This window comes from Ruditapes philippinarum, unplaced genomic scaffold, assembly GCF_026571515.1.
Source record: "Ruditapes philippinarum isolate M1 unplaced genomic scaffold, ASM2657151v2 ctg5423_1_1_1_1, whole genome shotgun sequence".
Taxonomy (NCBI): domain Eukaryota; kingdom Metazoa; phylum Mollusca; class Bivalvia; order Venerida; family Veneridae; genus Ruditapes; species Ruditapes philippinarum.
This window is the reverse complement of record NW_026863764.1, coordinates 153-26,550: the sequence shown is the minus strand read 5'-3', so window position 1 is coordinate 26,550 and position 26,398 is coordinate 153. Positions and strand designations below refer to the sequence as shown.

General features: G+C 33.1%; 1 protein-coding gene across 1 annotated transcript in view; it reads left to right on the top strand.

Moving 5' to 3' along the window:
* LOC132723267 (uncharacterized) overlaps window positions 1–24,611 on the top strand; it is a gene marked incomplete at its 3' end in the record, with an annotated part of 35,334 nt that extends 10,723 nt beyond the window's left edge. The window contains exons 7-24 of the mRNA XM_060707945.1: window positions 281–456; window positions 672–806; window positions 2,442–2,608; window positions 3,327–3,526; window positions 4,199–4,459; window positions 7,068–7,390; window positions 8,799–8,958; window positions 11,487–11,644; window positions 12,242–12,524; window positions 12,771–12,927; window positions 17,759–17,897; window positions 18,473–18,688; window positions 19,646–19,718; window positions 20,569–20,681; window positions 21,809–21,965; window positions 22,440–22,673; window positions 23,865–24,071; window positions 24,430–24,611. Coding sequence (XP_060563928.1) covers window positions 281–456; window positions 672–806; window positions 2,442–2,608; window positions 3,327–3,526; window positions 4,199–4,459; window positions 7,068–7,390; window positions 8,799–8,958; window positions 11,487–11,644; window positions 12,242–12,524; window positions 12,771–12,927; window positions 17,759–17,897; window positions 18,473–18,688; window positions 19,646–19,718; window positions 20,569–20,681; window positions 21,809–21,965; window positions 22,440–22,673; window positions 23,865–24,071; window positions 24,430–24,611 — 3,341 coding nt within the window. The remainder of the gene's footprint in view (window positions 1–280; window positions 457–671; window positions 807–2,441; window positions 2,609–3,326; window positions 3,527–4,198; window positions 4,460–7,067; window positions 7,391–8,798; window positions 8,959–11,486; window positions 11,645–12,241; window positions 12,525–12,770; window positions 12,928–17,758; window positions 17,898–18,472; window positions 18,689–19,645; window positions 19,719–20,568; window positions 20,682–21,808; window positions 21,966–22,439; window positions 22,674–23,864; window positions 24,072–24,429) is intronic.
* Window positions 24,612–26,398: the final 1,787 nt, after the last annotated feature.

Here is a 26,398-nt window from a genome sequence, read left to right as displayed (position 1 = left end):
ATGCAAAATTTGTCAGCAGCATGTATGTGCCATGTGCAAAATTAAGGATCCTGTCCAATTTCATAACTAGTGTATGTTTTGACAATGGCATTGTTGTAAATGTTTTGATAGTATTAGCCAGACAAAGGCTCTATATTTTTAGGTATTAAATTTTAATATTTGGATATTGAAATCTCTTTACACTTTAAATGAACTTTTCCATATTCCACGCAGGGCAAGTACATTATACAAATTTAGAAAGTTGATAGTTATTCTAAGTTTTAGTTCATGTATGTTATAGATGAGTTGGCAGAAAAGTTAAGAACGTATATCGAGAGATGTTTAAATGCCGGAGCACTTACTCTCATACATCTGGACAGGATTGAAGAGAAACTTCTAGAAGATTTCAGTTTTCCAGAATTCACCAAGATGGGTTATGGGAGATTCCTTGAATTTCTGTTGTCAGAGGCAAAACAGGTTAAATGTTACATTTTTTGTTTTCTTTTCTAATACCTTCTGTACAGTTCAGCAGCTGGTCGGGAAAAATTTGAACATGCAATGTCTTAATGCTTACAATAACATGTAGGGTTTTTAAGATTGTTAATTTATTTACTGAAATAAAATAATTGTTTAGAATTGATATGACAGACAGAGGTATTTTACTGAGATACAATGTACTTGTTGTTGTTTAGATGTTGGAGGAAGGAGGAGGTTTAAGTCTCGGTTCAAGTTCTGGAGGAAGTACCGATAATGACACATCATTTAAACCAAATCAGACTGACATCATTGAATTTATTAAACAGTTTAAACAACATGCAGATTGTAAGGTAAGTCTGTTAGCTTTAAGCTTGGTCTTGCTCAATTCAACTAGAAATTAATATTTTATTTAATTAAAGTTTTTACTTGGATCTGCTGTATATCAAAATTGAGTTATTTCTTGTACATGTACATATATTTAGATAACATTTTAAGGTTAAAGTATACAAGGTTATAGTGAATTATAATTGTCAATCAGAAATACAGAAAGTAAATCAAATATCGTTAAGAGTTTCATCTGAATGTAGAAGATTAGATTATATACTGTATGTTTTGGTTCTAATGTACAATATTGCTATTTTCTTGAATATACAGTCTAGTTTATACAAAACAGAGATACTATAGTAAAGAACAAGTTGCTACACACAGAAAGTATTTAGTTACATATTTATACAGTTGAGTATCAGCATTTTAAAGTTCAATACTATTATATTGTTATAATTTATGATCTTGCAGTATTAATTTGTATTAAAAGGAAGGTACCTGAGAAAAAAATCATACACGAGTCTCTAAAATCATTATCAAACATTCATTTAACCAGCATTTATCTCTACAAATCAACAAATAGATTAATAAGTTAGATATGCTGCTTTTGTCATTGAATTGTACCTTGTGATACAATCATCATACAACATTCCACCTCTGCTTCAATCAACATGGTAATGCTGTAATGTATAATGGTTGACACACATGAAAACAAGCGTATACATGATATAGAGTTAACACATTTGATGCTGATATTGTGTAGGAGGAATGACTGACTGGGGGTGCTGATATTGTGTAGGATGAATGACTGACTGGGGATGCTGATATTGTGTAGGATGAATGACTGACTGGGGATGCTGATATTGTGTAGGATGAATGACTGACTGGGGATGCTGATATTGTGTAGGAGGAATGACTGACTGGGGGTGCTGATATTGTGTAGGAGGAATGACTGACTGGGGGTGCTGATATTGTGTAGGAGGAATGACTGACTGGGGGTGCTGATATTGTGTAGGAGGAATGACTGACTGGGGGTGCTGATATTGTGAAGGAGGAATGACTGACTGGGGGTGCTGATATTGTGTAGGAGGAATGACTGACTGGGGGTGCTGATATTGTGTAGGAGGAATGACTGACTGGGGGTGCTGATATTGTGTAGGAGGAATGACTGACTGGGGGGTGCTGATATTGTGTAGGAGGAATGACTGACTGGGGGTGCTGATATTGTGTAGGAGGAATGACTGACTGGGGGTGCTGATATTGTGTAGGAGGAATGACTGACTGGGGGTGCTGATATTGTGTAGGAGGAATGACTGACTGGGGGTGCTGATATTGTGAAGGAGGAATGACTGACTGGGGGATTCTTTTTGAATTTGGTATAATGAAACTAAAACTGCTATAAACATTGTAGAAATTCCAGTAAGGGTCATAAAAAGATGATCAGACAGGCCAGTGGTGGTTTTATTCTGATTAAATCCTAGTAATATCTCAAGGGAGAGTTAAAGTAAGATTGTTGTAGAAAGGATTTTGTTATAAACAGAGTCACTAAAGTTAGTAATAATATCATTATGTTACAGTAACTGAAATTATATGAAAAGTATAAAGCATTGAAATAATTACCAAAGTATGATAATTGTGTTATTTTTCATCACTTATTTCAGCCAGAACAGATTGAGGAGGCATTATGTAGACAGTATAATGTTAGTGATGTGAGACATCTTGGACACGGGAATATATCACGGTTGTTAGGTCATGCTGGTAAAGCTAGTAGACATGTTTATGCAGATTTCACTGTATTCTATGAATCAGCATTTCTCCATTCAGTCAGGTAAGAGTGATAGTTGATAAAGTTAAATTTTAGATTTTTGTCTTAACTTGTTGAAAGCTAGTAACAATATTGATTTGCCTTGGACAAGAACCAGATCAGCCTGTACATCTCTGATGTCTGGTCAGATTTTATACTGTTTACTTCATAATGTTAGCAATTAATTGATAGCTAAAACCCTCAAATATGTATTAAACACTCAGTTCTATAGAGACAAGTACCATTTTATAAATTTTACATTGTAAAGATTCTTGATTCAAAATTAGGCGTAACACATAAATAAAGAAGTATAACAAGTAAAACATAAATTTAGCTTCCTGTTTCTGTACAATTTCATGATTTCATCCATATATGTTTGTAAGTATAATTTATGGCTTTTCATTTATTTTAATTCTTTTAACTGGTACTTTCATTACTGTTCTCTCCTGAGCAAGTGCTCATCATGAGCTGTTGTGGCCGTCTGTCAGTCATCGTTTGAGGTCATGCTAGTCATTTATAGTTCTTCTTCATTTTGAATTGAAATCAAATGATTGTTTTCTTCATTTTGAAAACAATATCAACAAAGCACTAATTTTATGTCAATTGAAATTTGTGATAAAGAAAACAACATTTTGTTCCCTATTATAAAACATAAACTGAAGATAGTGAAACAACTGAATCAGAACAAAACTTACAGTCTGTCATTGTGATCAAGAGATTAAACTAGTGTTTGTTTTTCCAGAATGTCAAACACCTCGAACTCAAAAGTTGGGATTCTTGGTCACCAATCAAAAGATGCAGCCAAGTTTTGTCTGCACAGTTGCCCGCTGTTAGAGAACCTGGCAGACTGGAGTCAGTGGAGTCTGGTGTTTGAACCTGAGCATGGTAAACTGAAAGACTTTATACAGAGATATGGTGGTGTTACAACAAAACCATATGAAGGTAAGGGCACATAGGATGGTCCCCTATGGTACTGTTGTTCTTACAGTATTACAAGCAAATTGTATAAATAAAAACATCTTACATTAACTATCACATAAAACTGTGTTTAATTGTTGTATTTTGACTTTAAAATACACATGGCATTCAAAGAATTAGTCAATAATTTCATTTAGAAACATCTATGTCAGTCAGACATGTTTTGGTTACTACTCAAAGGAAGAGCACTATGATACCATGGTAACTCTTGAAAATGATTAATATGGTTGCCATTTTAGTACATAATTTAAAAAAACTTGTAATATTTATCTTGAAATTAAATTTTTACTATAAACTGTTTAAAAACTGACATCATATGATGGTTCTTATACTCTATCAAATTTATAAACTGTCTGTTGCATAATTCAACTTGTTTACACTGAGGTCATCTAAAAATAAATTCCTATGAAAGGTTTTCAGGCATTTACTTTAAACTTAGCACATGTCTTTTGGCTCATAAAGTTAGCTTACTGACTTGAAGATGCAACTATAACTCCAACTACAGATTAAACTAATATCATTTTATCTACTTATATATTTTTGGCAAAATTTGTTAAATTTTGATCTATAATTTTCTTTTACAATGAAAAGGGTTGTTAAAAGATCAAAGTTGATATATTTATTTCTTACTTTCAGATGGTAGACTTGTCACACTGGACTTTCTTGCTCTTGAGATCAAGCCAGGTGAATTAATAAAGATTGTTTCAACAACATCTCCTGATGCTGTTGCTGCAGCATTGATGACTCATGATGTAGTGTCCACTGCTGGTCATTTGGTCTCCATGGTGATTGACTACAAGAGTACAGAGAGTATGCCACTAGCTTTACTAGCAGGACATGTGAAAACTGTACTACTACAGATGCATGCGGGAGAACCATCAAGTGGCATAAATGAAAGTGAGATTTTTTTAAAGAAATTATGAAGATCAAAACCATGTTGAAAAAGTATAAAAAGTAAATTGGTTGATGTGTGATTACAATCATTGTTTACCCATTTAGCATACTAGTAGAGTTACTTGATATTGTGATTATTGGCTGGTGGTCACAGTATAATATTTGATGCATAATACAATAGAAATGCACTAATGATGTGTCCTTTTGGCTAAATGAGAGGTTTACTAATGATGTGTGCTATTGGCTAAATGAGAATTTTACTAATGATGTGTCCTATTGGTATTATGAGAGGTTCACTTATGATGTGCTCTATTGATATAATGAGAGTTTCACTTATGGTGTTCCCTATTGCTATAATGAGAGGTTCACTAATGGTGTTCCCTATTGGCTAAATGAGAGGTTCACTTATGGTATGCTATATTGGTATAATGAGAGGTTCACTAATGGTGTTCCCAATTGGCTAAATGAGAGGTTCACTTATGGTATGCTCTATTGGTATAATGAGAGGTTCACTAATGGTGTTCCCAATTGGCTAAATGAGAGGTTCACTTATGGTGTGCTCTATTGGTATAATGAAAGGTTCACTTATGGTGTTCCCTATTGCTATAATGAAAGGTTCACTAATGGTGTTCCCTATTGGTATAATGAGAGGTTCACTAATAGTGTTCCCTATTGGATAAATGAGAGGTTCGCTTATGGTATGCTCTATTGGTATAATGAGAGGTTCACTAATGGTGTTCCCTATTGGTATAATGAGAGGTTTTCTAATGGTGTCCCAATGGACTAAATGAGAGGTTCACTTATGATGTGCTCTATTGGTATAATGAGAGGTTCACTTATGGTGTTCCTTATTGGTATAATGAGAAGTTTACTAATGGTGTCCCAATTGACTAAATGAGAGGTTCACTTATGGTGTGCTTTATTGGTATAATGAGAGGTTCACTTATGGTGTTCCCTATTGGTATAATGAAAGGTTCACTAATGGTGTCCCAATTGACTAAATGAGAGGTTCAGTTATGGTGTTCCCTATTTGTATAATGAGAGGTTCACCTATGGTGTGCTCTATTGGTATAATGAAAGGTTCACTAATGGTGTTCCCTATTGGTATAATGAGAGGTTTACTAATGGTGTCCCAATTGACTAAATGAGCGGTTCACTTATGGTGTGCTCTATTGGTATAATGAGAGGTTCACTAATGGTGTTCCCTATTGGTATAATGAAAGGTTCACTAATGGTGTTCCCTATTGGTATAATGAGAGGTTCACTTATGGTGTGCTTTATTGGTATAATGAGAAGTTCACTTATGGTGTTCCCTATTGGTATAATGAGAGGTTCACTTATGGTGTGCTCTATTGGTATAATGAGAGGTTCACTAATGGTGTTCCCTATTGGTTTAATGAGAGGTTCACTAATGGTGTTCCCTATTGGCTGAATGAGAGGTTCACTTATGGTGTTTCCTATTGATATAATGAGAGGTTCACTTATGGTTAGCTCTATCGGTATACTATTAGCAGAGTTTCACTTATGGTATGCTTTATTGGTATAATGAGAGGTTCACCAATGGTATGTCATATTGGTATAATGAAAGGTTCACTTATTGTGTGCTTTATTGGTATAATGAGAGGTTTACTAATGGTGTCCCAATTGACTAAATGAGCGGTTCACTTATGGTGTTCCCTATTGGTATAATGAGAGGTTTACTAATGGTGTCCCAATTGACTAAATGAGCGGTTCACTTATGGTGTGCTCTATTGGTATAATGAGAGGTTCACTAATGGTGTTCCCTATTGGTATAATGAAAGGTTCACTAATGGTGTTCCCTATTGGTATAATGAGAGGTTCACTTATGGTGTGCTTTATTGGTATAATGAGAGGTTTACTAATGGTGTCCCAATTGACTAAATGAGCGGTTCACTTATGGTGTTCCCTATTGGTATAATGAGAGGTTCACTTATGGTGTTCCCTATTGGTATAATGAGAGGTTCACTTATGGTGTTTCCTATTGGTATTATGAGAGGTTCACTTATGGTATGCTTTATTGGTATAATGAGAGGTTCACTTATGGTGTTCCCTATTGGTATAATGAGAGGTTCACTTATGGTGTGCTCTATTGGTATAATGAGAGGTTCACTAATGGTGTTCCCTATTGGTTTAATGAGAGGTTCACTAATGGTGTTCCCTATTGGCTGAATGAGAGGTTCACTTATGGTGTTTCCTATTGATATAATGAGAGGTTCACTTATGGTTAGCTCTATCGGTATACTATTAGCAGAGTTTCACTTATGGTATGCTTTATTGGTATAATGAGAGGTTCACCAATGGTATGTCATATTGGTATAATGAAAGGTTCACTTATTGTGTGCTTTATTGGTATAATGAGAGGTTCACCAATGGTATGTTTTATTGGTATTATGAGAGGTTCACTTATGGTATGCTTTATTGGTATAATGAAAGGTTCACCAATGGTGTTCCCTATTGGTATAATGAGAGGTTCACTTATGGTGTGCAGCAATTGCTTAATTAAGGGTTCACTTTATTTGTATAAAGTTATTCGACTTAGTAGAATTATATATATATTTTTTTTTCAAATTATATTTTTTATTATTTACAGATGGCCAAGTTTACATGCATTCAGCAGCCATGTTTGTTCTCAAATGTCTTCTGCGTATTCCTACAAATTTCTGTGTTGCCTTTGCAAACCAGCTTTTTCTTGACCCACTGGGACAGGTTATGGGTTCAAGTAAATCAAAACAATTACTAATACAACTTTGTTCCTCAAATGATGAATTGAACAAAATAATGAAATTAGGATGTTTACTTGGTATACAAGAATGGACTGATGTGATTACACATAAATGTCAACCACCTGTTAGTGATGTACAGATATCAGCAGAAGAGGCTAAAGACTTTATTGAAAATGACAATGATATTCAGGTACTTGAAATCAGTGTTTTTTAGGTCAATTATTCAATAAGAAAAAGTAAAGCTATACTAGTCACCAGAGCGTTGGCGTAATCACTTAATATGTTCAAGTTTTGTAACACCTCAAATATTTTCAATGTTCAGTGACATATAGCTTTGAAACTTTGCACACTTGTTCAACATCATGACCCAGTGAAACTTTGTAGGAAGATAAATCCCATTGGGTAGAAGTGCAGTGCAAAAGAACCATACCTCTTTTAAGCCCTATTTTTTAATTATCACCCCTTTAGAAAAATCTTGTCTGGTACATAGCTCTAAAACTATAGGAGATATCAATATTAAACTTTGTAGATAGATAGATCTTAATGAGTAGAAGTGCAGTGTGTAAGAACCGTAACTCTGCTTTGCCTAATTTTGGAGTTATTGCCCTTTGTTTATTTTTACACTTTGAACTTTGGATTATAACTCTAAAATAATAAGAGATATCAGCATGAAACTTTGTAAGAAGATAAATCTCAGTGGGTAGAAGTGCAGTGCAAAAGAACCATACCTCTTTTAAGCCCCATTTTTTAATTATCACCCCTTTTAGAAAACTTGCCTGGGACATAGCTCTTAAACTATAGGAGATATCAACATTAAACTCTGTAGATAGATAGATCTTAATGAGTAGAAGTGCAGTGTGTAAGAACCGTAACTCTGCTTTGCCTAATTTTGGAGTTATTGCCCTTTGTTCATTTTTACACTTTGAACTTTGTCTGGAACATAACTCTAAAATTTTAAGAACCATAACTCTTTTAAGCCCTATTTTTGAATTATCTCCCCTTAAAGAAAAATCTTGTCAAGGACATAGCTCCAAAAACCTAAAAACATAAGATTTGATTCCTTACATAGAGCTGTTTGGTCACTTAAAACAGAAAGATATGCACAATTTATTGATATAGACCTACACGTACATTAAATGGAAATTTAATTTTGGAAAGTTATTTCCAGTCTTGTCATGTCAAAAAACCTCAGTGGAGTCCCTTAAACCATTGAGAAGGGTCCCTTTACCTATCTAAAAAAGGGGACAAAAGTACTGAAAATAATGTAGTTTTATAATAATAGAATGTCATGAGACAAACAATTACTAAATGAATTTTTCTATCCTGATCTGTTTTTCTGCAAGTAAATGATGTGTATTATTATCATTCTTTTAATAGCCATAAAATGTCAGTAAAATGGGGTTAAAAAAAAAGAATAAAACACAGTATTTTAAGATCACTATTGTAAGCCAGATTTTTTACACAATATTGAATAAAAATACATGTACTTACACAAGTAAGCTTTAATAGATTATTTAATGGATGTATAATGAATATATCACATGGAACACTGTAAGATTGAGTTTTAAGGTGAGAGAGGTTTGTTCAATGTTTTTAAGGAAGATGAAGAGTTAATGGATGAATTTGAAGCTGAAGATGTTGATGATATCTTAACTGGTGGAATAGTTGAGGAAGGTAAAATAGATAAAATTGAAGAAGAGCATTCAGCCAAGAAGGAAGAGAATGACAATGAAGGGAAAGCTGATCATAAGACCAAGGGTAATTTAACTGTATAAAACTTATTTTGCACTACCTTTGGGATTATATATTAGGGGCTCGGAAAACAAATGACTGGTGTATTATCATTTATTAGTGTTTACAAAAATGTTAATGCACAATAAAAGGAACTTAGAAAGGGATAGGGAAATGTTAATTATTCTAATATCCAACATTTCTTTTTGCATAATTGTTAATTTTCTCACAACTTAACATTATTGTATCATTTAAATACTTCACATTATTGCATCATTTAAATTGGTGCCTCAATTTTTGTATATTGATTTTGAAATCCCTTAAAATTGGAATGGATTGTTCCAAATTAAAGCTGGAGAAATCTATTACACTAATTCAGCAGGTTGAAGGGTTATGATGGCCTTGTATGAGTCAGTTTTTTCAGTATATTTACATTATTCTCTGTACAAGATAAACAGTGGATTATAAATAAACTTCAGATGGAGTATATTTGGTGGTAAAGTTTTACAAGGAAAATTTATCTATGGCCTGACAGCTCAGTCAAATATCCCTAATTTTTTGATGATCCAAAAATAAGATAATTTAATTGATCAAAGTTTTCTGTTTATTTCAAATGGTTGCTTTCTACTGAAATGCTCTGTCTTGTTTAGAATAAGTTCACATAGTACATGTTTTAAAATTACGTTGTTATGCTCCATAACCGGGTTGTCCGTATGTCCATACTTACGTACGTCCTGAATTGTGTCCGGCCCATAACTTTGTTATTTGAAGTCGGATTTTACAACCATTTCACAGAAATGATCACCATATTGAGATAACATGTGGCGAGCAACATTTCGTTATTATTCCCCTCCGATAGATCGGGGGATATTGTTTTGGCGTTGTCCGTCCGTCTTTCCATCCGTCCGCACTCACAGGACAGTAATTATGTGGCAAGAGAGACAATAGGTAACTGTTCTTTCTCTTTGATGTCATTCATTCCGTAATGCTTTTATGTGGCTATTTTCTTTTGTGTCGCTAAAAAGAACAATAGAGAACAATGGAGTAGCCACATTATTACTCTCCTGGTATACCAGACGTCCTTCTATCCGTCTGTCCGAATTTCGTTTCCGGACCAGTTCTCAGCAACTACTGGCTGGAATTCAACGAAACTTTATGGGAATCATCAATATCAAGAGGAGATGCGCATATTGTCAGCTTGTTCCGGTCAGACCCTTTAACTCTTTAGAGTTATGGCCCTTTATTAGTTATGCAGTATGCATATTGAGTAAAAATCGTTTCCATGCTACTTCTCAGAAACTACTGGCTGGAATTCAACGAAACTTTATGGGAACCTCCAATACCAAGAGGAGATGTGCATATAGTCCCCTTGTTCCGGTCAGACACTTTAACTCAGAGTTTTGGCCCTTGATTAGTTATGTAGTATGCATATAGAGCAATATTGCTATTTCTTTGCAACTGCTGTATTGATTTCAACAAAACTTTATGGCAACCATGGATACACAAAGGCAATTCACATCTCATTGGCATGGTCAGATATTACTATCTTACACAGAGTTATGGCTCTGTTATTGCCCTGAATATTTATCAAGTACAAAGAATATTACTGTTTATGCCATGATAAATATATAAATAAAGCCTTATGACTTCATTTCACAGAAATGATCACCATATTGAGATGACTTGTCGTGAGCAACATTTGGGTCGCTATCTTAAAGGTCAAGGTCACAGAATGACCTTGCAGCAAAATCGTGTCCGGCCCATAACTTTGTTATTTGAAGTCGGATTTTACAACTATCTCACAGAAATGATCACCATATTGAGACAATGTGTCGCGGGCAAATTTGGGTCGCTACCACAGCATGTCCTTGAAGCAAAATCGTGTCTGGCCCATAACTTTGTTGTTTGAAGTCGAATTTCACAACTTTTTCACAGAAATGATCACCATATTGAGATGATGTGTCGCGCAACATTTGGGTCGCTACCTTGAATGTCAAGATCAGCATGACCTTGAAGCAAAATCTTGTCCGGCCCATAACTTTGTTATTTGAAGTCGGATTTTTAAACTATTTCACAGAAATGATCACCATATTGAGAAGATGTGTCGGCGCAATATTTATTTGGGTCACTACCTTGAATGTCAAGGTCACTGCATGACCTTGAAGCAAAATCGTGTCCGGCCCTTAACTTCGTTATTTGAAGTCGGATTTTACAACTATTTCAAAGAAATGATCAACATATTGAGACGACATATCGCGGGCAAGTTGGTAGATAGATCTCATTGAGTAGAAGTGCAGTGCAAAGAACAGTAACTTTGCCTTGCTTAAATTTGGAATTACCACACTTTTAACTTTGTCTTGGACATAATTCTCAAACTACAAAAGATATACTTTTCTGTGTCCAAAACCTAGTGGGGGGAGCATCACCTGGTTCAACCGGCTCTTGTTATTTTTGTTGAATGGAGCTGAAATATTGATGTAAATACATGTACTTGAACATAACCAAGTATCTGTGGTACAAAATACATGTATATGATACGGCTTACAAACTTTCAGCATTAGAAACTGAAGATAATGGTGATATTCAAGATTTAGAGACGGTTATAACAGAGAAGCCTGTAGAGTTGACATGTGAAGATATAGTTAATCAAATACGTAGAGATGAGTTTGGTGTTGGTGTTCATCTAAATGAAGATGGTGAGAGGCTCATGAAGGTACTGTTTATAGAAATAAAATAAATATCTATATCTTTTTTTATATTTCTCTATAATTTATGGGGTATGACCACACTTTGCTGTTTTTAAAAGGTGTTAAAAAATACACTGCAAACTGAAGCTATCTCACCTCTAGTGCAAAACAGCAGTGCAGCATTATATAGAAGAATATATCCTTTACTCAAATTTGAACTTTTGATGTTTTTATGTACAGTAGAAAAAGTTTTTTGTTGTATTTGAAGTTATCTCCCTGTAGCCAACATGAATACATAAGAGCCGCGTCAAAACAAAACCAATATAATGTGTTTGCTACCAGCATGGATCCAGACCAGCCTATGCATCCACACAGTCTGATCAGCATCAATCTATGCTGTTCACTTACAGACCCTATAACAAGTAAAGAAACTGATAGCGATTGTAATACGATTTGTAAGCGAACAGCATGGATTCTGATCAGACTGCGCGGATGCGCAGGCTGGTCTGGATCAATGCTGGTCGCAAACGCACTATGTTGGTTTTATCATGGCGCGGCTCATATATGATTAACATTTGTTGGGTATATTATACCAAACAAACTGTTTACTTTTTCCATGTAAGGTTCAACAAGAGAGACTGGGTAGAAGTTTAGATCGTTTGTCTAAAGATTTATACAGTAAAGATACACACTTTGTCCTTGAATTGGTACAAAATGCAGACGACAATAGTTACCCTGACAACCTGCTTGACAACTGTAAAGATGGCTGCCCTTCTGTGAAATTTGTTATAGAGCAGGATGGGATATATGTGCTAAATAATGAACTTGGATTTAGGGAAAAGGATATTAGAGCTTTATGTGATGTCGGGAGAAGTACAAAAGGAAAGCACAAGTTCGGATACATAGGTACAGAAAATAAATTTATTTCTGTTTAAGGAAACTATTAAAAAAACTGACTGGAATTATGTCTTCAAATTTGATATACATGTGCATTCTAAATGCAGAAATGTTATTGACTGATATAGAATGCTGCTTAAAGTTAACAATCATTAAAGTTCTTTTGCTCAGGTTGGAGATTCCAGTTTGATTAAATATGTCCTTTTCAGTTATGTTTAAATGAAATTTTTATAAATTGTTACATGTTTTATGCAGGCCAGAAGGGAATTGGTTTCAAGTCTGTTTTCCGAATAACAGATGCACCGGAAGTACACTCTAATGGTTACCATATCCGGTTTGATGTCAACAGTGGGCCTATGGGCTATATTTTACCATACTGGGTACCAGAGGAGGAGAGGATAAGTCAAGATGGGTAATTTACACTTTTCTCTAAATTTCTGATTTACATTATGAACAACTTCAATATCTACTTATTTTAGGTGTTTCTATAATTGCAATGTATTATAAGCTATATTTAGACCCAGGGCTTCATATTATCTTGGAAGAAAATGAATACCTGAATAACTTTAAATTGAAATGGCATGCCCCCAAATGGGTAAATTTAATCTTTAAAAATCAAACTTAAAAAGAAAAATATATTTGTAGTTTCAATATTCAAAATCAAGTTGAAACTTTGAATGTTTTATACAGAATATGACAGACTTCTATTTTCATTACTTGTTACTGTTTTATTTATATAAAAACAGGTCCTGTAAGTGACAGTCTTTAGCCCTCAGGTGTTAAAATATGCTGCATGTATAATTTCTCACCCAATCATTCATTTGCTCACTCTCTCACTTGCTCACTGATTAAAATATTTTACTCCTTTCCCACCCACTATATTTTCAAGAAAGCTATAAATGTAACTAAAAATTACCTGGAGTTGATGTTATTATTAACTTGTATTGATGTTATAAATGAAGACTTGACAGGGACCCTAGAAAGCTAAAACCAACGAGCCTTTAGGTTACACTTACAGACTTCAACCAGTAGACTACAATATGTTGAGATGTTGTACTAGACTACAATATGTTGAGATGTTGTACTAGACTACAATATGTTGAGATGTTGTACTAGACTACAATATGTTGAGATGTTGTACTAGACTACAATATGTTGAGATGTTGTACTAGACTACAATATGTTGAGATGTTGTACTAGACTACAATATGTTGAGATGTTGTACTAGACTACAAATATGGTGAGATGTTGTACTAGACTACAATATGTTGAGATGTTGTACCAGACTACAATATGTTGAGATGTTGTACTAGACTACAATAAGTTGAGATGTTGTACCAGACTACAATATGTTGAGATGTTGTACTAGACTACAATATGTTGAGATGTTGTACCAGACTACAATAAGTTGAGATGTTGTACTAGACTACAATATGTTGAGATGTTGTACCAGACTACAATATGTTGAGATGTTGTACTAGACTACAATATGTTGAGATGTTGTACCAGACTACAATATGTTGAGATGTTGTACCAGACTACAATATGTTGAAATGTTGTACCAGACTACAATACGGTGAGATGTTGTACTAGACTACAATATGGTGAGATGTTGCACTAGACTACAATATGGTGAGATGTTGTACTAGACTACAATATGTTGAGATGTTGTACTAGACTACAATATGTTGAGATGTTGTACTAGACTACAATATGTTGAGATGTTGTACTAGACTACAATATGTTGAGATGTTGTACTAGACTACAATATGTTGAGATGTTGTACTAGACTACAATATGTTGAGATGTTGTACTAGACTACAATAAGTTGAGATGTTGTACTAGACTACAATAAGTTGAGATGTTGGTACTAGACTACAATATGTTGAGATGTTGTACTAGACTACAATAAGTTGAGATGTTGTACTAGACTACAATATGTTGAGATGTTGTACTAGACTACAATATGTTGAGATGTTGTACTAGACTACAATATGTTGAGATGTTGTACTAGACTACAATATGTTGAGATGTTGTACTAGATTACAATAAGTTGAGATGTTGTACTAGACTACATATGGTGAGAATGTTGTACTAGACTACAATAATATGTTGAGATGTTGTACTAGACTACAATAAGTTGAGATGTTGTACTAGACTACAATATGTTGAGATGTTAGTTAGACTAGACTACAATATGTTGAGATGTTTGTACTAGAACTACAATATGTTGAGATGTTGTACTAGATTACAATATGTTGAGATGTTGTACTAGACTACAAATATGGTGAAGATGTTTGTTACTAGACTACAATATGTTGAGATGTTGTACTAGACTACAATAATGTGAGATGTTGTACTAGACTACAAATATGTTGAGATGTTGTACTAGATTACAATAAGTTGAGATGTTGTACTAGACTACAATATGGTGAGATGTTGTACTAGACTACAATATGGTGAGATGTTTTACAACTAGACTACAATATGGTGAGATGTTGCACTAGACTACAATATAGGTGAGATGTTGTACTAGACTACAATATGTTGAGATGTTGTACTAGATTACAATATGTTGAGATGTTGTACTAGACTACAATATGTTGAGATGTTTGTACTAGACTACAATATGTTGAGATGTTGTACATTTACTAGGCTACAATATGTTGAGATGTTGTACTAGACTACAATAAGTTGAGATGTTGTACTAGACTACAATATGTTGAGATGTTGTACTAGACTACAATATGTTGAGATGTTGTACTAGACTACAATATGGTGAGATGTTGTACTAGACTACAATATGGTGAGATGTTGCACTAGACTACAATATGGTGAGATGTTTTACTAGGACTACAATTATGGTGAGATGTTGTACTAGACTACAATATGGTGAGATGTTTGCACTAGACTACCAATATGCGTGAGATGTTGTACTAGACTACAATATGGTGAGATGTTGTACTAGACTACAATATGGTGAGATGTTGCACTAGACTACAATATGGTGAGATGTTGTACTAGACTACAATATGGTGAGATGTGTGTACTAGACTACAATATGGTGAGATGTTGTACTAGACTACAATATGGTGAGATGTTGCACTAGACTACAATATGGTGAGATGTGTTGTACTAGACTACAATATGTTGAGATGTTGTACCAGACTACAATATGTTGAGATGTTGTACTAGACTACAATTAAGTTGAGATGTTGTACTAGACTACAATATGTTGAGATGTTGTACTAGACTACAATATGTTGAGATGTTGTACTAGACTACAATATGTTGAGATGTTGTACTAGACTACAATAAGTTGAGAATGTTGTACTAGACTACAATAAGTTGAGATGTTGTACTAGACTACAATATGTTGAGATGTTGTACTAGATTACAATATTGTTTGAGATGTTGTACTAGACTTACAATATGTTGAGATGTTGTACTAGACTACAATATGTTGAGATGTTGTACATTTACTAGGCTTACAATATGTTGAGATGTTGTACTAGGACTACAATAAGTTGAGATGTTGTACTAGACTACAATATGTTGAGATGTTGTACTAGACTACAATATTTGAGATGTTGTACTAGATTACAATATGTTGAGATGTTTGTACTAGACTTCAATATGTTGAGATGTTGTACTAGACTACAATATGGTTGAGATGTTGTACTAGACTACAATATGTTGAGATGTTGTACTAGATTTACAATATGTTGAGATGTTTATGTACTAGACTACAATATGTTGAGATGTTTGTACTAGACTACAATAAGTTGAGATGTTGTACTAGACTACAATAAGTTGAGATGTTGTACTAGACTACAATAAGTTGAGATGTTGTAAACTAGACTACAATAAGTTGAGATGTTGTACTAGACTACAATAAGTTGAGATGTTGTACTAGACTACAAAAGTTGAGATGTTGTACCAGACTACAATATGTTGAGATGTTGTACTAGACTACAATAAGTTGAGATGTTGTACTAGACTACAATAAGTTGAGATGTTGTACTAGACTACAATATGTTGAGATGTTGTACTAGATTACAATATGTTGAGATGTTGTACTAGACTACAATAAGTTGAGATGTTGTACTAGACTACAATAAGTTGAGATGTTGTACTAGACTACAATATGTTGAGATGTTGTACTAGATTACAATATGTTGAGATGTTGTACTAGACTACAATATGTTGAGATGTTGTACTAGACTACAATATGTTGAGATGTTGTACATTTACTAGGCTACAATAAGTTGAGATGTTGTACTAGACTACAATAAGTTGAGATGTTGTACTAGACTACAATAAGTTGAGATGTTGTACTAGACTACAATATGTTGAGATGTTGTACTAGACTACAATATGGTGAGATGTTGCACTAGACTACAATATGTTGAGATGTTGCACTAGACTACAATATGTTGAGATGTTGTACTAGATTACAATATGTTGAGATGTTGTACTAGACTACAATATGTTGAGATGTTGTACTAGATTACAATATGTTGAGATGTTGTACTAGACTACAATATGTTGAGATGTTGTACTAGTCTACAATATGTTGAGATGTTGTACTAGACTACAATATGGTGAGATGTTGTACTAGACTACAATATGTTGAGATGTTGTACTAGACTACAATATGTTGAGATGTTGTACTAGACTTCAATATGTTGAGATGTTGTACTAGACTACAATATGTTGAGATGTTGTACTAGATTACAATATGTTTGAGATGTTGTACTAGACTTCAATATGTTGAGATGTTGTACTAGACTTCAATATGTTGAGATATGTTGTACTAGACTTCAATATGTTGAGATGTTGTACTAGACTTCAATATGTTGAGATGTTGTACTAGACTTCAATATGTTGAGATGTTGTACTAGACTACAATAAGTTGAGATGTTGTACTAGACTACAATATGTTGAGATGTTGTACTAGACTACAATATGTTGAGATGTTGTACTAGACTTCAATATGTTGAGATGTTGTACTAGACTACAATATGTTGAGATGTTGTACTAGACTACAATATGTTGAGATGTTGTACTAGACTACAATATGTTGAGATGTTGTACTAGACTACAATATGTTGAGATGTTGTACTAGACTACAATATGTTGAGATGTTGTACTAGACTACAATAAGTTGAGATGTTGTACTAGACTACAATAAGTTGAGATGTTGTACTAGACTACAATATGTTGAGATGTTGTACTTTCAGATGGATGACTCATATCATACTGAAGCTGAAACAAGACATGAGACTACACACTCGAACATTAGCTGCAAGATTTAATGACCTTCACCCTTCCTTGTTACTATTTTTACACAGGCTTCGTCAAATAACAATACAAAATAAGGTAATAATTGTTAATATCTATTTCAGAGTTTTATGAATTTGTTGACATTAATTTCTAAATCAGCTTTATTTGCTAATTGATTTATTCAACTAATTAGATTAATATATACAATTTGCTATAACGTTGTGAACAAGTTTAAAAAGTTAAATAATGATACATACTATGAGTGTATAACTAACCCTTACTATGCTGAGTTTTGTTACTGACTTGCCCTGTTTTGAACTCAGAACTGTCCATTTGAATTTTAAGAAATTATATAACAAAATATAGATTAATATTACCATCATGTGTATAGAGCCCAGTCAGACTGCATTACCAGTAGTCATTCAAGTAAACAATTACACTGAATAATTTGTTGTTGAAAGCAAAATATAATTATCATTCAATTACTAGCATGAATAATTATTATGAGGTTAATATCTTGAAGTTAAAGATATTTTGATGAAACAAATATTGGAAAATTGAAAACTATTTTAAATGTTTTATCAAAGCTGGTAGGTAATGCATTATGAAGCACAAAACATTAATTTTCCTTGCATTTTTTTCTTGTTAATAAAGCATTTACTATCTTGTAGGTGGAAAATACTGTAGAAACTATTCAGCGTCGTGACATAGGTGACAATGTGGTAGAGATACAACATTCAGGAGGGTGTGATAGATGGATGGTCATTAAGAAAATCCTAGATGCCAGCAATATCTCTCTACAAACAAAATCTGGTGCCGAGGTGGAATCTACAGAAATAGCATTAGCCTTCCCCTTGAAAAATCAGTGCAGGAAAAATACTGTCCATGTATGTGTCATGACATTTTTTATCACATTCTTATTATTTCTTCTTTAGTTATGCAGGTATAAAGCTTACATGAATCTTAGATTTGGATACGGTATTACTTACATCAATAAGGGTATAGGTAGACTTGGCAAAATGGTACAAGTGCCTTCTGTTCTTAGGAAAAGTCGGGTAAAGTCTTCATTTCTGAGAGTATCTTCTACAAATATATGTCTCTTATTATCACCCACATCATTTATTTTTTTAAATATATGCAGAATTATCCCCCTTGAGCATAGAATTTTATTTAGTTTTTGTATAACTTCTCTATTTATTTAGGTATTTATCTCAAACTTCAAACTTGTTTGGCAGCATGGCCAAGTGGTTAACATGTCCTAGTCATAATCTATGATGATCTCTAGTTGTGTTGGTTTAAACTGTATCAGGGGCAAGCTGTTGTTTCCTTGAGCAGCAAACTTAACAGTCATTGCTAAGTATTGGTTGATTCTAGGAACAAATTCAAGAGTGTGTCTATAAGCTTATAGGTTCCTACACAATCATAGTAAAATAAATACTGTATAAACTTAACTTCAAATAAATGTTTGTTATCAACATCTACATCTTATGTGATTCGATGTATAAGTCAAGCACCTGTATTTTAAGATTTATTTCCATTTTGAAAACTTTTACTAATTTATTTGAAAAATGTTATTGTTTTTAAAGTTTTCTTCTTTGTTACTATAATGGTATCTAAATTTAGTGGAAAACTGGAAATGTTTGATTAGAAAAGAATGGTATAGGGGGGAAGATTTTGTATAACGTTAAGAGGTATTGAACTGCTTTGTGAAAAATTCTATGAAGTTCTCATATGTAATAATATTTAGATATACATTATTTGTATTTTGTATAACATCATTTATCAGATTTTGATTTAAGTCGATGAAAATTTCTATTTTTCATATTTAAATATTTTATTTTTAGATGATGCCCCCGAAGCAACCAGTATTTGCTTTCCTTCCATTGAGAAGTTATGGTTTCCGTTTTATTATTCAAGGTAAAGATAACTTTATACATTTTATTTTGCAACATCCGGGATATTTTTTAATATGAATGTAAATCATCCGGAATGTCTTTAAATGATACTGTTATCTTACTGGCACCATAGGACACAAAATATTGCATCTGCTGCCATTTTGTAATGATAGTTGCAATAATATTATTATACCCCAACAAACGAATTTTAGGAGTCGGCTTGTTGGTCGGTGGTCATATGTTCGGTCTGTCCACTTCATGTATTCTGTATGATACCTAGAGTTTGGAATGAGTTATTGTAATCAAACTTGGTATATAACAAGCTTATGAAAAGAGCTAGCTTGGGATTGTTGTTGGACCCCTTTCGTTAAAGGTCAAGGTCACTGTTATTAACAATAGAAAAATGGTTTCTGGAAGACAGGCAATTAGTTGTTATAATTACACTGATGAATCATCATAAATTATAAAAAGAGTTAATAATATTCAGACCACTTATTTTTCAAAAAGTTAATGTTGCTGGTGGGGGTATAAATCACCGTAAGTGATAGCTTTATTTTGTTGTTAAGAGCATAACTATTGGTACAACCTCTGAAGAACAACCTCCTTTCGGAGAAAATATATTTGGTTTTTGTTGCGAGGTTTTGCTCTAGAGAGGTGATATTCATTATACAGTCTTACTTTGGGAAAATTTTTAGCTACTGCAATAAAGAGGTAACTGTTTAGATGGTCATTGTGCCGAGGTTACAATATACCATCAAGTTGTTATGATGTAATATGTTATATTGGTAACTTTTATCAAGTCAAGACATGTTGAGATACAGTATGTTAAATGTTTTTACAGGTGACTTTTAGTATATTAAATATTTTTACAGGTGACTTTGATGTACCATCAAGTCGAGAAGATGTTGACAGAGACAGTTCATGGAACCAGTGGCTACGTAATGAAATCCCTAATGTATTCCTGGAAACTCTTGATGTCTTCAAGGTATTACCATTTTTATGATTGCTGAATTATGATGATAAAAACAAATGGATAAATACCATCCCTAGTTGTGCACATCGCATGGCATGTTTGGCTTAGCTGCACAAAATGGCCGCCAGAGCTCAAATTAGAAAATCTTTTCCTGACTGCTGGTGGGATTCCAATGAAACTTTACAGGAGTGATCAGTATCATCCCTAGTTGTGCATATCGCCAGCACGTTCCACTTCGGTGCACAAAATGGCCGCCGGCGCTATAAATAAAAAAATCATGTCTGGCTTTAACAGGTCAAACTGCTTGTGGGATTTCAACCAAAATTCACAGGAGTTATTAGTACCATACCTAGTTTTGGGAGTGACAAAAACCTCTTCTAGATATTACTTTACATGCTTTACAGATTTTTAAATTTTAGAAAGGGCAGACATGAGTTTTATAATATCTAAATGATGGTGTTACATTCTTATCACCTGAAGAAAGTAGCACTGAATCTGAAATTAAATGTCCTTAAAACAGAAATACAAAATAATAAATTATTATTACTGTAGTAATTTCAAAAAAAATGACCGAACAAAAGATGGTTCTTGAAATTGACCAATGAGTAACATTTTGGACCCCGATCACATTTTGATATAATTTAATAGAAATTATTCTTAGGTGACTGTCTACCAACATTGTATAATGAGTGTCCTTTAATAAATCCTTGTACTATCTCCACCATAAACATAACTTATGTTTATAAAAGTAAGTTTTACTTTAATAAAAAAGAGAGCCAGAGATAGATTGATCTTTTTAACTAAAATATGTCATTTATTCTGGTGAAAGAAACAGGTCGGCCTTTCAGTTATTGCTTTTTTCTTTGTTGTTAAGTATCAACACTGTCAATGTTAAATGTTGATTCTGTCAATGTCAGATGATCACAGGTTTTTATCAGACGTTTGATTGTGCCTGAATGGAGGAGAACCAGAGGTGAACCACTGACATTGACCTTGAAGTCTGATCATTTCCTCAAATGAGAGAAACAAAGTTCCGTTCTGAAGGTTGAACCTTAAGATATAAGAAGGAAGTTATTTAAAGTTAATGACACTATTACCAGAGATGATTTAACCTATAGAAGTTCAATTTTATGTTTTAGACACATTCTGAGTTCAGCAGTATGGAAGCAGTATGTACATTCCTGCAGTTTGTACCTATGGAAGATGAAGTTCTTGAATTCTTTAAACCTGTAGCTTCTGATATACTGAAGAAACTTAAAGCTAAACCTTGTATTCCTACACTGGCAGAAAAACAAGGTATGCTCACCACAAAAAAAAATGTGTAATTCTGAGGTATAAACAAAATGTTTTCTTTGTCTGCAGTTTATGTTACAAGATTATATTACACGAGCACTGTCATGCACCTAAGTTAATGGTTCTTGATGAAGTGTACATGTTACACATATATTTACCATCTTCTTCACTAAATACTGTGTACTTAATTTTCTACAAAATTTACTTAAATCAGCTGGTTAGTGAAGAAATGCTGTAAGTCATTCATTAAAATATAAGTTTTCAGTCTGTAATCTATTACTTTATTAATGATAAATATTGCTAGTAAAGTATCTACATGCATGTTGTTTTTATGTATTGAATGTTTATATAATGTTTCTACATGTATGGAAATACTTTTTATGTACATTGAAATATGAATGTGTATTTAAAGTATCTACATGTATGTTGTTTTTATGTATAGTGGATGTTTATTTAATATATCTTACATTTTTCAAGGACCAGTAAGCTGGAAGATACCATCACAGACAGTAAAAGTTCGGGACCCGCTGGTACGCAGTGTAATCACATCGGACCTTCTGGAGAAACACCTTAATCTGTTTTACCTACATCCAGACATTGCCACAGTGTTGAACCCAGCATTGACGTCCTGTCTTGGTATTGAAAACTTAACATCTGACCATTTATTCCAGCTTGGTAAAGCTTTGATTGTGAACATGGGCACACACTGCAGTAAGTATTACAACATTTTATATTGTCTTAACATGTTTCTTAAGCAATTTATTTTGTTTTACTGCCATTAATATATTGTTATGAGTTGATTACATTTCATTGGTGATAATGGTCATTGTTCGTTGTTTTGATAATATCATGTAAAATATTATGTGAGAAAGAATCAATTCATATAGTAGACTTTCTCATTCAATACATGCCAGATATGTGATAAAACTTACCAAAGGCTCACTTTATAATTTTGCTCCTGTTAGTTACTATAAAGCTTTATAACATGTAAGATATTTTATATCTCATTAATAATGTTAATATTATGTAATGTGTTAATTCATGTTATTGATGTGTTATTATATGTCATGTGTTATTATATTTATATCATAGATGTGTTATAATATGTTATTGATGTGTTATTTTGTCAAGTGTTATTATATCATTGATGTGTTACAATATGTTATTGATGTGTTATTATGTCATGTGTTATTATAATTATATCATAGATGTGTTATAATATGTTATTGATGTGTTATTTTGTCAAGTGTTATTATATCATTGATGTGTTACAATATGTTATTGATGTGTTATTATGTCATGTGTTATTATAATTATATCATTGATGTGTTATAATATGTTATTGATGTGTTATTATGTCATGTGTTATTTAAGAAATAATATATCCCAAACTGTGATTTTATTGCTCAATAACATCATTGTTTGGAGTTCGGATGCAGGGAATTATATCACGAGGGCATAGCCCGAGTGATATAATGATGCGCATCCGAACGACAAACAGTGATGTTATCAAGCTATAAAATCACCTATTTGGATATATTAATTTCGATTCTAACACGACATCAACAAACAAAAGCTGCCGTACATGATAATTAGCTAAATGGCGAATGATTTGTTTCCGTACTTATTGTCAGCGCGTCACATTTTTAGTGGTTACGTCACGTGTATAATGATTACGTCACATGTCTAAATATAGAAAGTCAAACAGTGATTTTATAGCATAATAACACACACTTTCGGTTCTTCTATGTTCAATAGGAAAAAATGCGGGTCGTGTTAGAATATATCATTGATGTGTTAGTGTTAAAATATGTTATTGATGTGTTATTATGTCATGTGTTATTATAATTATATCATTGATGTGTTCTGTCATGATATGTTATCAATTATATATTATTACAGATAAGGATGAAGATGTGATACTAATATCTAAATGGATGGCGTGTTTATATCGTAGCCTTGATGAATTTCATCATGATGATAGTATTCTACCTACACTGAAAGTTCATCCTTTCTTACCACTGTCAGACGGAGAGCTCGTCTCCCTGCAGGAAAAAACAGTTTTTTATCCTATACCCAATTTGAGAACAAAAAAGCAGAAAGGAAAAGGTAGTTATGATATTTTATAAATTCAACCTAAATATGATTACAGCTAAACTAGATTGTCAGCTTTTGTGTAATACTGCACACACAAATTACCTGCATATCTGGTTCTTTATTCATGCTACAGTCCTGTCTTGTAGAGGAAAATGCATTGGTGCTCAATATATTATTGTATACATGTATACTATTCAGGTTATTTATAAGACACAACATTCTCCTTTATTCTCCTGATTTTGTAAAAGTTGATTTTAAGATGCACTTATACTCTTTGTTAGAGGTAAGTATAGTACAGTGGTAAGCTCTGCATTTGTTCTTTTATTTTCATAATCATATAAATGTTTTTGTATAATGATTTTATTTTCAGACCCCATGTATTATCTACAGCAAGATGTGAGCAGTCTACATCCATTGTTATTAGATACTGGTGATGCTGAGGTGAACAGTCAGGTTCACAAACTCTTGTTGAGACTTGGTGTGAAGCAGTTATCTCCCTCTGATGTTATCAACCATCATATTATACCTGTGTTAAAATCTGACAATTGGAAGGTACAAGTAAAATGGTTTCCTGCGGGGAACATTTTTAATGATATAAAGATATTTCATTTAACTATTTTCAACATTGTTTTTGTTGTTGTTTTTTTGTTGTTTTTTTTTTTTCAGGAATATAGTTAACAATAATCGATCAATATAGAAGACTGGTGACCGTTGATGACCGGAGAAGGTCGAAGTATAAACAATTTATTGTAAAATTTGAGATACATAATTATTAAAGAACCGTTGATAATTCTCAAACACATCATTCAAGTGTTCCACCTTAAACGGTAAAATGATTATAGAAAATTAGAAATATCACGTAATAGTTTTTTGTTCTTAATTAGGTGTTATTCTGACTTATTCCCTAGAGGTAAATCCGTAACGTACCGGCAAACGGTATTTAGCCAGGTTTTCGAAAAGGTCAATTAACCAATCATGTACGGTTTACAGATCACATGCTCCTCCATGTACCGAAAACAGGTCACATGCTCCTCCATGCCTCAAAAGTTAAACGCGTACCAATACCCTGCGGTCTCCAGACCGCAGGGAATAATGATTAGTTATACTGTTTGGTTTGTTTGTCCAGTAATAAAGCTAACATTGTGTGGACATATTGTTTGTGCCATGCTTTCCATGTGCTAGTGAGATGTCATTTGACAGTTACATTTTGATAATAAAACTACCAGGGTCATCACTACATTAAGCTGTTTTTACATTCTGCCCTGAGTCATGCATATTAAAAAAACATGCTTACATGGTCACAAGTAATTTGTTATTGCATGTTTTCTTCTCTGTTAATGTACATGTATACCTGTGTGAGCAGTTTTTATGCAAGATTAACTGTTAATTGGCAGGTCATTTAGTCAGTAATATGGATACAATTACAATAGTGGTCACTTTTTATGGTCACCAGATAAACATTAGAGTGTTGAAGTGACTTAAACCTTTACCAATCTGATAGCAACTAGTACATACTTTTTCAACAAGTAATTCCTACATTCTCCTCATAAACATTTCAAACATTAATGGAGGAGGAATTGTAATTAAAGAAAAACACAAAATGATCCAAGGATTTAAACTTGCAGACCAAGTCCATATACCTAATGTACTACCATAACAAAGCTAAGTGGTAGGTCACGATGGTTTTTTGACAATATTTCAGAAACTTTAAACAACTCTGTTCAATTAATGAAGTGATTGCTTTTTAATTTTATATATTACTGGTTTATAAAGTTTATTTACAGGTTATATGTCCCAGTTATAGAAAGATTGTAATCTTCAATGAATCTGAACAAAATATTTTATTTTTCATGGCCATTATATCAGAACAGAACAAAATGTTTTATTTAGACTTGTACATATAACATTACCATGCAAATAGATAAAAATAACAATTATCATGTCACATGGTCATGATAACAAAAATAAAATATGATACTTAATCAGATAATAGAAAATATATCTGTTTATAAAGTGAATGTTAAGATATGATATTAGATAATAAAATATTTTCTAAAACATAAATCTGTCAAAAACTTCTCTTTGACAAATGATAGAATCTTTAAGTGGTCATTAGTTTTTATTTCTGTTGGAAAATTCTATTTCTGTTTTGTATCAAACTAATTATTTCAGTAATTTTATCTTGGAAAAGTGCATAGTATTACTTTAAGCCTTCTTCAAAAACAGTGTCCTGAGAGCTTTTTTATACATGTCAGTGTCATTTCTAAATATAGAAGATCAGGCAACAAATGGTCTGCTTTCCTTATTTAAATATCAAGAGCTTATCGACAATTCTCATT